Genomic DNA, 15,133 nt, shown 5'->3' on the forward strand with positions numbered 1-15,133 from the left:
CAGAACTACAGACAGACCTACAGGCATATAGAACTACAGACAGATCTACAGGGATATAGAACTACAGACGGACCTACAGGCATACAGAACTACAGACAGACCTACAGAACTACAGACAGACCTACAGAACTACAGACAGGCCTACAGAACTACAGACAGGCCTACAGAACGACAGGCCTACAGAACGACAGACCTACAGAACTACAGACAGGCCTACAGAACTACAGACAGGCCTACAGAACTACAGACAGGCCTACAGAACTACAGACAGGCCTACAGAACTACAGACAGGCCTACAGAACTACAGACAGGCCTACAGAACTACAGACAGACCTACAGGCCTACAGAACTACAGACAGGCCTACAGAACTACAGACAGGCCTACAGAACTACAGACAGACCTACAGGCCTACAGAACTACAGACAGGCCTACAGAACTACAGACAGGCCTACAGGCCTACAGAACTACAGACAGGCCTACAAAACTACAGACAGACCTACAGAACTACAGACAGACCTACAGAACTACAGACAGACCTACAGACAGACCTACAGAACTACAGACAGACATACAGGTATACAGAACTACAGACAGACCTGGCTGTATTGTGTCTTTGTGGTGTGTGTGAACACAGGGGCCTCTGCTCTAAACCAGATTAGTGTCTTATTTGTGTGACTTCCACGACCGGGAGTAGAGGAAACTGTATCGGGTCGACACAGGGAGCTAATCCTGACAATACTTCTACTTCCTCCATCTCTTTGCTCTAACGGCGTCTTTTTATTTTAAATTGCCAAAAGTGGTCTGATTGTGCGCAGATAATTTGTACAGTAACTGTGTCTCTGTGACTGTGGTCGGTCTAGCACAGTTGGTGTTGATCGCCCTTTGCTGACCCCTTGACCCTCAAGAAGCCAGAGCAGCCTTCTGAGGGGGTCCGGAGGTTAAAGGTCAGACAGAGTGGACAAACCGCAGTATGGCCGGTGATGAGAGATGGGGTGGCATATACTCCCTGAGGCTGGCAGCTGAGTTGGCACAGCAGCTGTAAACTGACTAGATTAGACTGTATGTGTGTCACGAGTTGCTGATTCTTCTATGTTCCTGGAACATTGTTCACATGTTTCTCCAAGGTGTTAAAAGATGGATGTAAAACAGGGAGGGAGGAAACTGTTAGTGTGTTGAGCAGCCCAACACCAGTACCCTCCCCAGCCTGGTTTCAATGGAGAACTATTGGTGTCAGTGTGATGGCCCAGGGAGAGAGAGAGGGAGGGATGGAGAGAGCGAGAGAGAAAGAGAGGGAGGGGAGAGGAAGGGAGGGGGAGAGAGGGAGGGAGGGAGGGAGGGAGAGAGAGAATGGGAGGGGGAGAGAGGGAGGTAGAGAAAGGGAGGTAGAGAGAGGGGGAGGAGAGGGAGGGTGTGGTCTTGTTAGGACACACCTACAGTACCTGTGTCATCAGGTTTATTTCAGGAGGTCCTCCTCTCCTCTCTATTCTCCCTCTCTCTACTCGTGTTCTTTTTCTCCATTTCCACCTTTTCTCTCTTTTCTTCTTCTCTCCCTCTCTTTGCGCTCATATTCTCTCTTCTTCTCTCCTTGGGGACAGCCAGTGTCCTCATTCAGCTACGCCTGCAGACTCACATTAGACAGGAGTTAGAATACTTCCTTCTTTCTCTTTCAGCTAAATGCCTTAAGTGATGCGGCGGCTCTTCCAGTCCACTCCCACAGCAAGCCAGGGTTCTTCAAACCAGTCCAGTCCACTCCCACAGCAAGCCAGGGTTCTTCAAACCAGTCCAGTCCACTCCCACAGCAAGCCAGGGTTCTTCAAACCAGTCCAGTCCACTCCCACAGCAAGCCAGGGTTCTTCAAACCAGTCTAGTCCCACAGCAAGCCAGGGTTCTTCAAACCAGTCTAGTCTCACAGCAAGCCAGGGTTCTTCAAACCAGTCTAGTCCCACAGCAAGCCAGGGTTCTTCAAACCAGTCCAGTCCACTCCCACAGCAAGCCAGGGTTCTTCAAACCAGTCTAGTCCCACAGCAAGCCAGGGTTCTTCAAACCAGTCCAGTCCACTCCCACAGCAAGCCAGGGTTCTTCAAACCAGTCTAGTCCACTCCCACAGCAAGCCAGGGCTCTTCAAACCAGTCCACTCCCACAGCAAGCCAGGGTTCTTCAAACCAGTCTTGTCCCATCGCAAGCCAGGGTTCTTCAAACCAGTCCAGTCCACTCCCACAGCAAGCCAGGGTTCTTCAAACCAGTCCAGTCCACTCCCACAGCAAGCCAGGGTTATTCAAACCAGTCTAGTCCCACAGCAAGCCAGGGTTCTTCAAACCAGTCCAGTCCACTCCCACAGCAAGCCAGGGCTCTTCAAACCAGTCCACTCCCACAGCAAGCCAGGGTTCTTCAAACCAGTCTAGTCCCACAGCAAGCCAGGGTTCTTCAAACCAGTCCAGTCCACTCCCACAGCAAGCCAGGGTTCTTCAAACCAGTCTAGTCCCACAGCAAGCCAGGGTTCTTCAAACCAGTCTAGTCCACTCCCACAGCAAGCCAGGGCTCTTCAAACCAGTCCACTCCCACAGCAAGCCAGGGTTCTTCAAACCAGTCTTGTCCCATCGCAAGCCAGGGTTCTTCAAACCAGTCTAGTCCACTCCCACAGCAAGCCAGGGTTCTTCAAACCAGTCCAGTCCACTCCCACAGCAAGCCAGGGTTCTTCAAACCAGTCCACTCCCACAGCAAGCCTGGGCTCTTCAAACCAGTCCAGTCCCTAAGCAATCCAGGGTTCTTCAAACCAGTCTAGTCCCATCGCAAGCCAGGGTTCTTCAAACCAGTCTAGTCCACTCCCACAGCAAGCCAGGGTTCTTCAAACCAGTCCAGTCCACTCCCACAGCAAGCCAGGGTTCTTCAAACCAGTCTAGTCCACTCCCACAGCAAGCCAGGGTTCTTCAAACCAGTCCAGTCCACTCCCAAAGGAGGCCAGGGCTCTTCAAACCAGTCTAGTCCAGTACACTCCCAAAGTAAACCACTGCCTCAAGAATTGCAATATTGTTTGTTTCCCCCTGGTAGTTCATTGATTGGGTAATGTCACTGATTGCCCAGAGAGTCCAATCATCTGGTCTGAATTAGTACCACAACCTGTCTGCTAGTGGCCCAGATTAACAACGTCCTGACGTCCTGCCCTGTAGCAGTGCTCTGCTAGTGGCTCAGATTAACAACGTCCTGACGTCCTGCCCTGTAGCAGTGCTCTGCTAGTGGCTCAGATTAACAACGTCCTGACGTCCTGCCCTGTAGCAGTGCTCTGCTAGTGGCTCAGATTAACAACGTCCTGACGTCCAGCCCTGTAGCAGTGCTCTGCTAGTGGCTCAGATTAACAACGTCCTGACGTCCTGCCCTGTAGCAGTGCTCTGCTAGTGGCTCAGATTAACAACGTCCTGACGTCCAGCCCTGTAGCAGTGCTCTGCTAGTGGCTCAGATTAACAACGTCCTGACGTCCAGCCCTGTAGCAGTGCTCTGCTAGTGGCTCAGATTAACAACGTCCTGACGTCCAGCCCTGTAGCAGTGCTCTGCTAGTGGCTCAGATTAACAACGTCCTGACGTCCAGCCCTGTAGCAGTGCTCTGCTAGTGGTCCAGATTAACAACGTCCTGACGTCCTGCCCTGTAGCAGTGCTCTGCTGGTTGATTGGGTGGGTCTGTGTTGTCAGAGGCAGGAGTCACAGTGGAAGAGAGATGTGATCATGCTGTGTATGTCTCAGCAACATTATGTTATTGTTTTTTATTGTGGCTATATCATCATGGAACGATGGGACACACTCCTAAAGCTATTAGTTCCACGCCGGGCCAACACCTGGCCTGATCTACAGCTAGACACACACATACACGCACTATAGCATAAACACATTCACACGCACGCACACGCAAACACACACAGTGTGATGGCACACAGTCTGTTTGGTCTTCAGACAGTTCTCTCTGAGAAGTGCTTAGTCCTCTTCCACGGTGACCTCAAAACTAACAACCCCCCCTCTTCCCTCTACAGAAGTACAGGATTCAGGATGAGGATGGTTCTACCCCCCAGCAGGACCAGGGTCCATCTCAGGCCTGTCCCCAGCACCCCTACCCCAGCCTGGAGGAGAGAGGCAGAGAGCGGGAGCTGCCAGGGAGCCATCACGGGACCCTCCGCAGCCACCATGGAGGAGGAACCCTGGACGGGTACCACCACAGCAGGGGAGAGAGAGAGGGCAGGGGGGAGGGACGGCCAGAGCTGGTCCAGGTAGCGGAGAAAAACCTGTCTCAGATAGAGAACGTCCATGGATATGTCTCCCACGCACACATCTCCCCTATGAAGGTAGGACACTGCATATATGTACATGGTGTTGACACAGACAAACATACGGTACATGATAACACAGACAAACATACGGTACACAGTGTTGACAGACAAACGTACGGTACATGATGTTAACACAGACAAACGTACGGTACCTGATGTTAACACAGACAAACGTACGGTACCTGATGTTAACACAGACAAACGTACGGTACATGATGTTGACAGACAAACATACGGTACACGATGTTGACAGACAAACATACGGTACATGATGTTAACACAGACAAACATACAGTGCATGATGTTAACACAGACAAACATACGGTACATGATGTTGACAGACAAACATACGGTGCATGATGTTAACACAGACAAACATACGGTACATGATGTTAACACAGACAAACATACGGTGCATGATGTTAACACAGACAAGCATACGGTGCATGATGTTAACACAGACAAACATACGGTACATGATGTTAACACAGACAAACATACGGTACATGGTGTTAACACAGACAAGCATACGGTGCATGATGTTAACACAGACAAACATACGGTACATGATGTTAACACAGACAAACATACGGTACCTGATGTTAACACAGACAAACATACGGTACATGATGTTGACAGACAAACATACGGTGCATGATGTTAACACAGACAAGCATACGGTGCATGATGTTAACACAGACAAGCATACGGTGCATGATGTTAACACGTACATGATGTTAACACAGACAAACATACGGTACATGGTGTTGACAGACACACATACGGTACATGATGTTGACAGACAAACATACGGTACACGATGTTGACAGACACACATACGGTACATGGTGTTGACAGACATACGGTATATGGTTGCATGCACATGAAAGTGAACGGTTGATATATTCCCCTCCCTCCCTCCCTCCCTCCCTCCCTCCCTCCCTCCCTCCCTCCCTCCCTCCCTCCCTCCACTTGTTTTTAAAAATATCTTTATCTGCTTTATACTTTCCTATTTATACACCTACCTTTTAACACGCTTGTACACGATACCATAATAGAAGCCCCTTTAGTGCTTGCATCAACACACAAAGCATTGGAAGAAGGAGAAACTCCTCCAGGGCTGTTTCAAAAGGCCTGCATATCTCAATGTTGGCATAGCCATGGTAAGAACCAGAGATACGCACAAGCAGTTGGCTAGCGTGTGTCTTTACCATAGACTGTATGGTGTTACCATGTTATCTCTGTATGGTGCTACCATGTTGTCTCTGTGTATGGTGCTACCGTGTTGTCTCTGTGTATGGTGCTGCCGTGTTGTCTCTAGATATGGTGCTGCCGTGTTGTCACTAGAGATGGTGCTGCCGTGTTGTCTCTAGAGATGGTGCTGCCGTGTTGTCTCTAGATATGGTGCTACCGTGTTGTCTCTAGATATGGTGCTACCGTGTTGTCTCTAGAGATGGTGCTGCCGTGTTGTTTCTAGATATGGTGCTGCCGTGTTGTTTCTAGATATGGTGCTACCGTGTTGTCTCTAGATATGGTGCTACCGTGTTGTCTCTAGATATGGTGCTACCGTGTTGTCTCTAGATATGGTGCTACCGTGTTGTCTCTAGATATGGTGCTACCGTGTTGTCTCTAGATATGGTGCTACCGTGTTGTCTCTAGATATGGTGCTACCGTGTTGTTTCTAGATATGGTGCTACCGTGTTGTCTCTAGAGATGGTGCTGCCGTGTTGTTTCTAGATATGGTGCTGCCGTGTTGTTTCTAGATATGGTGCTGCCGTGTTGTTTCTAGATATGGTGCTACCGTGTTTCTAGATATGGTGCTACCGTGTTGTCTCTGTGTATGGTGCTACCGTGTTGTTTCTAGATATGGTGCTACCGTGTTGTTTCTAGATATGGTGCTGCCGTGTTGTCTCTGTGTATGGTGCTACCGTGTTGTTTCTAGATATGGTGCTACCGTGTTGTTTCTAGATATGGTGCTACCGTGTTGTTTCTAGATATGGTGCTGCCGTGTTGTCTCTGTGTATGGTGCTACCGTGTTTCTAGATATGGTGCTACCGTGTTTCTAGATATGGTGCTACCGTTTTTCTAGATATGGTGCTACCGTGTTTCTAGATATGGTGCTACCGTGTTTCTAGATATGGTGCTGCCGTGTTGTTTCTAGATATGGTGCTGCCGTGTTGTTTCTAGATATGGTGCTGCCGTGTTGTCTCTAGATATGGTGCTACCGTGTTGTTTCTAGATATGGTGCTACCGTGTTGTTTCTAGATATGGTGCTACCGTGTTGTCTCTAGATATGGTGCTGCCGTGTTGTTTCTAGATATGGTGCTGCCGTGTTGTTTCTAGATATGGTGCTACCGTGTTTCTAGATATGGTGCTACCGTGTTTCTAGATATGGTGCTTCCGTGTTTCTAGATATGGTGCTTCCGTGTTTCTAGATATGGTGCTGCCGTGTTGTTTCTAGATATGGTGCTGCCGTGTTTCTAGATATGGTGCTGCCGTGTTGTTTCTAGATATGGTGCTGCCGTGTTGTCTCTAGATATGGTGCTGCCGTGTTGTCTCTAGATATGGTGCTGCCGTGTTGTTTCTAGATATGGTGCTACCGTGTTGTCTCTAGATATGGTGCTACCGTGTTGTTTCTAGATATGGTGCTACCGTGTTGTCTCTAGATATGGTGCTACCGTGTTTCTAGATATGGTGCTGCAGTGTTGTTTCTAGATATGGTGCTGCCGTGTTGTCTCTAGATATGGTGCTACCGTGTTGTTTCTAGATATGGTGCTGCCGTGTTGTTTCTAGATATGGTGCTGCCGTGTTGTTTCTAGATATGGTGCTGCCGTGTTGTTTCTAGATATGGTGCTACCGTGTTGTTTCTAGATATGGTGCTGCCGTGTTGTCTCTAGATATGGTGCTACCGTGTTGTCTCTAGATATGGTGCTACCGTGTTGTCTCTAGATATGGTGCTACCGTGTTTCTAGATATGGTGCTGCAGTGTTGTCTCTAGATATGGTGCTACCGTGTTGTTTCTAGATATGGTGCTACCGTGTTGTTTCTAGATATGGTGCTACCGTGTTGTTTCTAGATATGGTGCTGCCGTGTTGTCTCTAGATATGGTGCTGCCGTGTTGTCTCTAGATATGGTGCTACCGTGTTGTTTCTAGATGATCACTAATCATGTGACATTAAGAACAGTTCAGATGTTTCTCAATCAGTCTTCAAGCCAGACAGGCTACAGTCATGCTGGGTGAACACTACAACGAGACCATCAAAGTCCTAACAATGCTGAGCCTCTCACATGGAACCATTTCTGTCCTGTAGTTGGTTGTCTTGCCAACGTTGTGGTGAGGTCACTAAACGATGTGGCGTGGGGGGCTCGTGAGGATTCTCCATACCTGCTGTCTGGTTACAGTACATAATAGGATTAGTGTGAATAATCTGATTAATATAGTAGTTGGATTTAAACGTTGACATGCTTTGCGAGAATAACAGTTTAGCTAATAATCCTGTTTACATGGACACATCTGAAATCAAGCTAAATCAATCTGATGGGACTTTGATAAATGCAGAAAATTGCTCATCAAAATTAATATTCTACCACAACAACCATTATTCTGAGTTCGGACATATAAAGTTTGTATTTTTTTTTAAATTGAACCTTTATTTAACTAGGCAAGTCAGTTAAGAACAAATTCTTATTTATTGTGTAAACTATTTCTAAGATTAATACTTTTCGTTTTTCTGAACTCACTTCACACGCTCAAAAGAGCTAAGGATTGCGATGGCACATGTTCCGATCAGATACTCCCCTGGAAAACCCATTTAAACGGTTTACATGTCGTAGTCATTCTAAAGATGACTCAGAAAATCAGGTGTTTGAATCGGCTTACTTGGATGATGACCGTACACCGGTTAAGACAGGCAGTATTTCTATGCTTCCCGTTCTTACCTTTAGGTTTTTTGTTGTTGCGTCTTTTACTTTCGGTTTCTTACACCAGCTTCAAACAGCTGAAAATACAATGTTATATAAAATATATTTCACAGCGGTTTAGATGGTACAATGATTCTGAACATTCTGAGTGCTTGTTTTGTGTCACAAACTGAAATTAGACTGAGTGATTCCAGTATATTGCACCTTTTAAAGGCAACTACAAACTCATAATAGTAGTGAGCATTAACCCACTGCCTTATTCTCTGGCGAGCTCTCATTGGCTATTGTTAATCACGGTTCTCAGAACTTGTCGTTGACCATCTCACACTACAAGAGGATTGCAGACTTTGTGCCCATAAAATCAAACATGTAAGAAAATATCGGGACGTCTGGGACTGCTCAGACGGGATCAGTAGCCTTCAGATTGCGTCTCTGACCCGCTCACATTTAATGAGCTTCCGTGGCGGCCGTGTGCCCCGAGGAAGGCAACAACATAGGGATTTAGTCTCTGATCTCTAAAGCTTGTCTGGGAAAGCTTCATCGAGGCCAAAATCTTGTTGTGTACACCAGTTTAAATGGAACTTGTGGGATGTCACGGTCATTGTTCATAATGGCTCTATTCCGCCACCTAGTGGATTATTCTTGTCACTGCAGCTGGTAGGACACCACTTCTCTGCAACTACATTTTTTGGCCCAATCATATATTGACCACCTCTAGGACCTGTATTAGCTCAGACAGGGTTGGATATGTAAAGACAATATGGCAATAGCTCCACCCTGCCTTCTGAATTGTATTTAACTATTGACACAGACAATGAACATTGACATATTGCAACTTCTTTACTAGAGCTAAGTCATAAAGCTAATTTACTAAACCCAAGTACAGTTTTCAGTGATGCCTTTGACTCTTTTTAAAGATTTGTTGTGACTAGTGTTTTTGTTTGTTAGTTCAGTGTGTGGTCTGTGTGTCTCTGTGTGGTTATTTTGGTGGTGCCCCGTGCGGGGTGTTTGCGTAGCCTCACAGTAGCATCCCATTGGGCTGCTTGGCTCTGTAGGCCCTGACAGATGGAGCAGCCATCTTGTTTCTCTCCAGGACTCCGGTCCCTCAGGGCTGTGGGGGCTGGGCCAGCCTGCACCTAACTGCACTGTCCCTCATGACCTTATGTACTGGCCAGAACAACAGTACACACAGCAGCATACTTTTATGACACACGCCACACCGCCATACCTCTCCACACTCACACATTAAAGTTCACCCTCACTGTGTAGTGTCATATTTACTGGGCGTGTTTTGTTGTTTTATAAAGTGTATCACTAACGTTTTAGTAGGAAGTGGTTGTTGTGGAATGTGTGAATGTGTGGATACTCGTAGTGCATTTTCATTGGGATGTACGTACAGCTCACACATTCGTCTTGCTGGCTGCACAAACGCACGTTTCTGTTTTCAAAGCTCTGCATCGCCATGACTTGGGGGGGGGGGGGGGGCTTTTCATGCCGTCACGGTCATCTTCCATTCAGCAGTCACATCATCTCTGTTCATCTTGAAGAACATTTTTGCATGGAGATCAGTCTGTGTTTGTATGTGGAGTTTAAATGGTCTCTGTGAGCTTGGCGTTCTCTTCAGCAGGGGAACTTTGGCTTCTCTTAGTGTTGCGTTCGTAGTATAGGCTACAGCAGGGGTTTTCAACTCTGACCATACGAGCTGCCAGAGTGCTGCTGGTTTTCTGTTCTCCCTGATAATTAATTGCACCCACCAGGTGTCCCAGGTCTAAATCAGTCCCTGATTAGAGGGGAACAATAACATGCAGTGGATATGTGTATGTGACCAATACAATTAGGTTTGATTTGGAACTGGCTTCGAGGTCCAGAGTTTGAGGGGGCTACAGTATCCATCTGAGCAGACAGCATCCTGGCCGATTTTGATATCATCTCATTATACTGATCCTACCTCATTACTGCGTGTGAACACATTTCAGTGTCTCTCAGTTGTGTATGTACATTGTATGTACACAGTGCATTCGGGAAATATTCAGACCCCTTCCCCTTTTCCAGATTTTGTTACATTTCAGTCTTATTCTAAAATGTATTAAATCGTTTTTTCCCCCCTCATCAACCTACACACAATACCCCATAATGACATCACAATACCCCATAATGACATCACAATATCCCATTGTGACATCACAATACCCCATAATGACAAAGCAAAAACAGGTTTTATACATTTTTAGCACATTTACATTTTTTTACAGAAGTAACGTATTTACATAAATAAAAAAATATCCTCATTAATGTAAACACATTACCCCATAATGACATCACAATGACATCACAATACCCCACAATGACATCACAATACCCCATTATGACATCACAATACCCCATAATGACAAAGCAAAAACAGGTTTTTAGGAAGTTTTGCAAAAAACAGAAATACTTTCTTTACATACGTATTCAGACCCTTTTGTTATGAGACTCTAAATTGAGCTCATGTGCATCCTGTTTCCATTTATCATCCTTGATGTTTCTACAACTGGAGTTGTAGAAAATTCAGTTGATTGGACATGATTTGAAAAGGCACACACCTGTCTATATAAGGTCCCACAGTTGACAGTCCATCTGGGGAAGGGTACCCAACAAATCTGCACCATTGAAGCTCCCCAAGAACACAGTGGCCTCCATTCTTAAATGGAGGAAGTTTGGAACCACCAAGACTCTTCCTAGAGCTGGCCGCCCAGCCAAAGTGAGTAATCGGTGAAGCCACTCCTCAGTCAAAGCCACATGACAGCCCACTTGGAGTTTGCTAAAAGGCACCTAAAATCTCTGATTATGAGAAACAAGATTCTCTGGTCTGATGAAACAAACATTCACCCTGGCCTGAATACCAAGCGTTACGTCTGGAGGAAACCTGGTACCTACAGTGAAACATGGTGGTGGCAGCATCATACTGTGGGGATGTTTTTCAGCGACAGAGACTGGGAGACTAGTCAGGATCGCGATAAAGATGAACGGAGCGAAGTACAGAGAGATCCTTGATGAAAACCTGCTCCAGAGTGCTCAGGACCTCAGACTGGGGCGAAGGTTCACCTTCCAACAGGACAACAACCCTAAGCACACAGCCAAGACAGCCTAGGAGTGGATTCGGAACAAATCTCTGAATGTCCTTGAGTGGCCCAGCCAGAGCCCGGACATCGCTGGAGAGACCTGAAAATAGCTGTGCAGCGACGCTCCCCATCCAACCTGTAAGAAGTCCAAAAAGACAGGTGTGCCAAGCTTGTAGCGTCAAACCCAAGAAGAGTCGAGGCTGTAATCGCTGCCAAAGGTGCTTCAACAAAGTACTGAATAAAGGGTCTGAAAACGGAACATGTTTTTGCTTCGTCATTATGGGCTATTGTGGGTAGATTGAGGGGGGGGGGGACAATTTAATCCATTTTAGAATAAGGCTGTAACGTAACAAAATGTGTAGAAAGTCAAGGGGTCTGAATACTTTCCAAATGATGTGTGTGTGTGTGTGTGTGTGTGTGTGTGTGTGTGTGTGTGTGTGTACACCTTGTAGTAACATGCTGAGTCCCTGTCCTCTGTACTGTAGGTAGAGTCGTTGGAGTGTATCTTCGACGCTGGCTCGCCTGTAGGCTATGAGGACGTTCCTGTTCCTGACTTCTCTACGCTGTATGCTACCCACCACGCCCTTCTACAGGTAACACCAACTGACCCAACCACCTGCTGTGTCACGCTCCGTTATGTCGCCTCGGAATGACCACATCGCTTTCCATTCTGACCACATCGCTTTCCATTCTGACCACATCGCTTTCCATTCTGACCACATCGCTGCCCATTCTGACCACATCGCTGCCCATTCTGACCACATCGCTGCCCATTCTGACCACATCGCTTTCCATTCTGACCACATCGCTTTCCATTCTGACCACATCGCTTTCCATTCTGACCACATCGCTTTCCACTCTGACCACATCGCTGCCCACTCTGACCACATCGCTTTCCATTCTGACCACATCGCTTTCCATTCTGACCACATCGCTGCCCACTCTGACCACATCGCTTCCCATTCTGACCACATCGCTTTCCATTCTGACCACATCGCTTCCCATTCTGACCACATCTCTGACCACATCGCTTCCCACTCTGACCACATCGCTTTCCATTCTGACCACATCGCTGCCCACTCTGACCACCTCTCTGCCCACTCTGACCACATCGCTGCCCACTCTGACCACCTCGCTGCCCACTCTGACCACCTCTCTGACCACCTCTCTGCCCACTCTGACCACCTCGCTGACCACTCTGACCACCTCTCTGACCACCTCTCTGACCACTCTGACCACCTCGCTGCCCACTCTGACCACCTCTCTGACCACCTCGCTGCCCACTCTGACCACCTCGCTGCCCACTCTGACCACCTCGCTGCCCACTCTGACCACCTCGCTTCCCATTCTGACCACCTCGCTTCTCATTCTGACTACCTCGCTTCCCATTCTGACCACATCGCTTTCCATTCTGACCACATCGCTTCCCATTCTGACCACATGGCTTTCTATTCTGACCACATCGCTGCCCACTCTGACCACCTCGCTGCCCACTCTGACCACCTCGCTGCCCACTCTGACCACCTCGCTGCCTACTCTGACCACCTCGCTGACCACTCTGACCACCTCGCTGACCACTCTGACCACCTCGCTGACCACTCTGACCACCTCGCTGACCACCTCGCTGACCACCTCGCTGCCCACTGACCACATCGCTGCCCACTCTGACCACCTCTCTGCCCACTCTGACCACATCGCTGCCCACTCTGACCACATCGCTGCCCACTCTGACCACCTCGCTGCCCACTCTGACCACCTCGCTGACCACTCTGACCACATCGCTGCCCACTCTGACCACCTCTCTGCCCACTCTGACCACCTCTCTGCCCACTCTGACCACCTCGCTGCCCACTCTGACCACCTCGCTGCCCACTCTGACCACCTCGCTGCCCACTCTGACCACCTCTCTGCCCACTCTGACCACCTCTCTGCCCACTCTGACCACCTCGCTGCCCACTCTGACCACCTCTCTGACCACCTCGCTGCCCACTCTGACCACCTCTCTGACCACCTCGCTGCCCACTCTGACCACCTCGCTGCCCACTCTGACCACCTCTCTGACCACCTCTCTGCCCACTCTGACCACCTCGCTGCCCACTCTGACCACCTCTCTGACCACCTCGCTGCCCACTCTGACCACCTCTCTGACCACATCGCTGCCCACTCTGACCACATCGCTGCCCACTCTGACCACCTCGCTGCCCAAGCTTTTTTGTTGTTGCTCTTTAGTTATTTCATTTGTTGATAACACTTCTATATCTCTTACATTGTCAGTATTTCTGCCAGTGTTGCAGTAACACGTTGCCAGCCCTAGGTGGCACCATTACCCATAGAGAGCTTGCCAGCTTTGAGATGGCTAGAGCAACGTTGTTTTGTCTTTTCTGTTTACATGGATGTCATAGCTTTGGATTGCAAAAGGGCTCATTTGTGTGTCTTTGTGATCTTGTAGCTGGCTCTGCTGTCGCAAATAACATCTGCTAACCATGTGTATGTGACCAATAACATCTGCTAACCATGTGTATGTGACCAATAACATCTGCTAACCATGTGTATGTGACCAATAACATCTTGATTTGATCAACTGTTGGCATATACATTTGTTTAGTATTCAGCTCATTTTCATTGAGGAAGTAAGCTTTATGTCCACGAAAAATGGCCTTCTGGGAAATAGACCGTTAAAAAATGTTTGGCTAATGGTTATGGTTTCAACCATCCTGTCAGATTTCATTTTGTTTTGTACGTCTCCTTCCCCTCAGTAGCCATCTCCTGTCCAGTGAACCTAGTGTTTATAGGAGCAGAGTTGAGTCCATGCTGTGATATGTGGACTGCTCCTTCAGGCCAATAAGTGCATGAGCTATCTTCAACTGCTCCATTTAATTCCGGTCTGGGCAAGGAGATTGGCCTGGTGCCATACAGAGTACAGATAGACGGTACTGATGGACCTGGTGCCATACAGAGTACAGATAGACGGTACTGATGGGCCTGGTGCCATACAGAGTACAGATAGATGGTACTGATGGGCCTGGTGCCATACAGAGTACAGATAGATGGTACTGATGGGCCTGGTGCCATACAGAGTACAGATAGACGGTACTGATGGGCCTGGTGCCATACAGAGTACAAATAGATGGTACTGATGGACCTGGTGCCATACAGAGTACAGATAGACGGTACTGATGGACCTGGTGCCATACAGAGTACAGATAGACGGTACTGGATGGACCTGACCTGGTGCCATACAGAGTACAGATAGACGGTACTGATGGACCTGGTGCCATACAGAGTACAGATAGGCGGTACTGATGGACCTGGTGCCATACAGAGTACAGATAGATGGTACTGATGGACCTGGTGCCCATACAGAGTACTGATGGATAGATACAGATAGATGGTACTGATGGACCTGGTGCCATACAGAGTACAGATAGACGGTACTGATGGACCTGGTGCCATACAGAGTACAGATAGATGGTACTGATGGACCTGGTGCCATACAGAGTACAGATAGATGGTACTGATGGACCTGGTGCCATACAGAGTACAGATAGACGGTACTGATGGACCTGGTGCCATACAGAGTACAGATAGATGGTACTGATGGACCTGGTGCCATACAGAGTACAGATAGACGGTACTGATGGACCTGGTGCCATACAGAGTACTGATGGACCTGGTGCCATACAGAGTACTGATGGGCCTGGTTCCATACAGAGTACTGATGGGCCTGGTGCCATACAGAGTACTGATGGGCCTGGTTCCATACAGAGTACTGATGGGCCTGGTGCTATACAGAG

The 15,133-nt window shown here is 48.0% G+C and overlaps 1 protein-coding gene across 11 annotated transcripts in view; it reads left to right on the forward strand.

The window, feature by feature from the left end:
- LOC115119585 (disks large homolog 1-like) overlaps window positions 1-15,133 on the forward strand; it is a 340,988-nt gene that overhangs the window by 109,458 nt on the left and 216,397 nt on the right. For 6 of the 11 annotated variants that reach the window (XM_065009266.1, XM_065009267.1, XM_065009268.1 and 3 more), the window contains 2 exons: window positions 4,021-4,329; window positions 11,825-11,932. In XM_065009266.1, coding sequence (XP_064865338.1) covers window positions 4,021-4,329; window positions 11,825-11,932 — 417 coding nt within the window. The remainder of the gene's footprint in view (window positions 1-4,020; window positions 4,330-11,824; window positions 11,933-15,133) is intronic. The other 5 variants (XM_065009269.1, XM_065009277.1, XM_065009270.1 and 2 more) reach the window with 1 other exon arrangement.

Source organism: Oncorhynchus nerka, linkage group LG24, assembly GCF_034236695.1.
Source record: "Oncorhynchus nerka isolate Pitt River linkage group LG24, Oner_Uvic_2.0, whole genome shotgun sequence".
NCBI classification, from domain to species: domain Eukaryota; kingdom Metazoa; phylum Chordata; class Actinopteri; order Salmoniformes; family Salmonidae; genus Oncorhynchus; species Oncorhynchus nerka.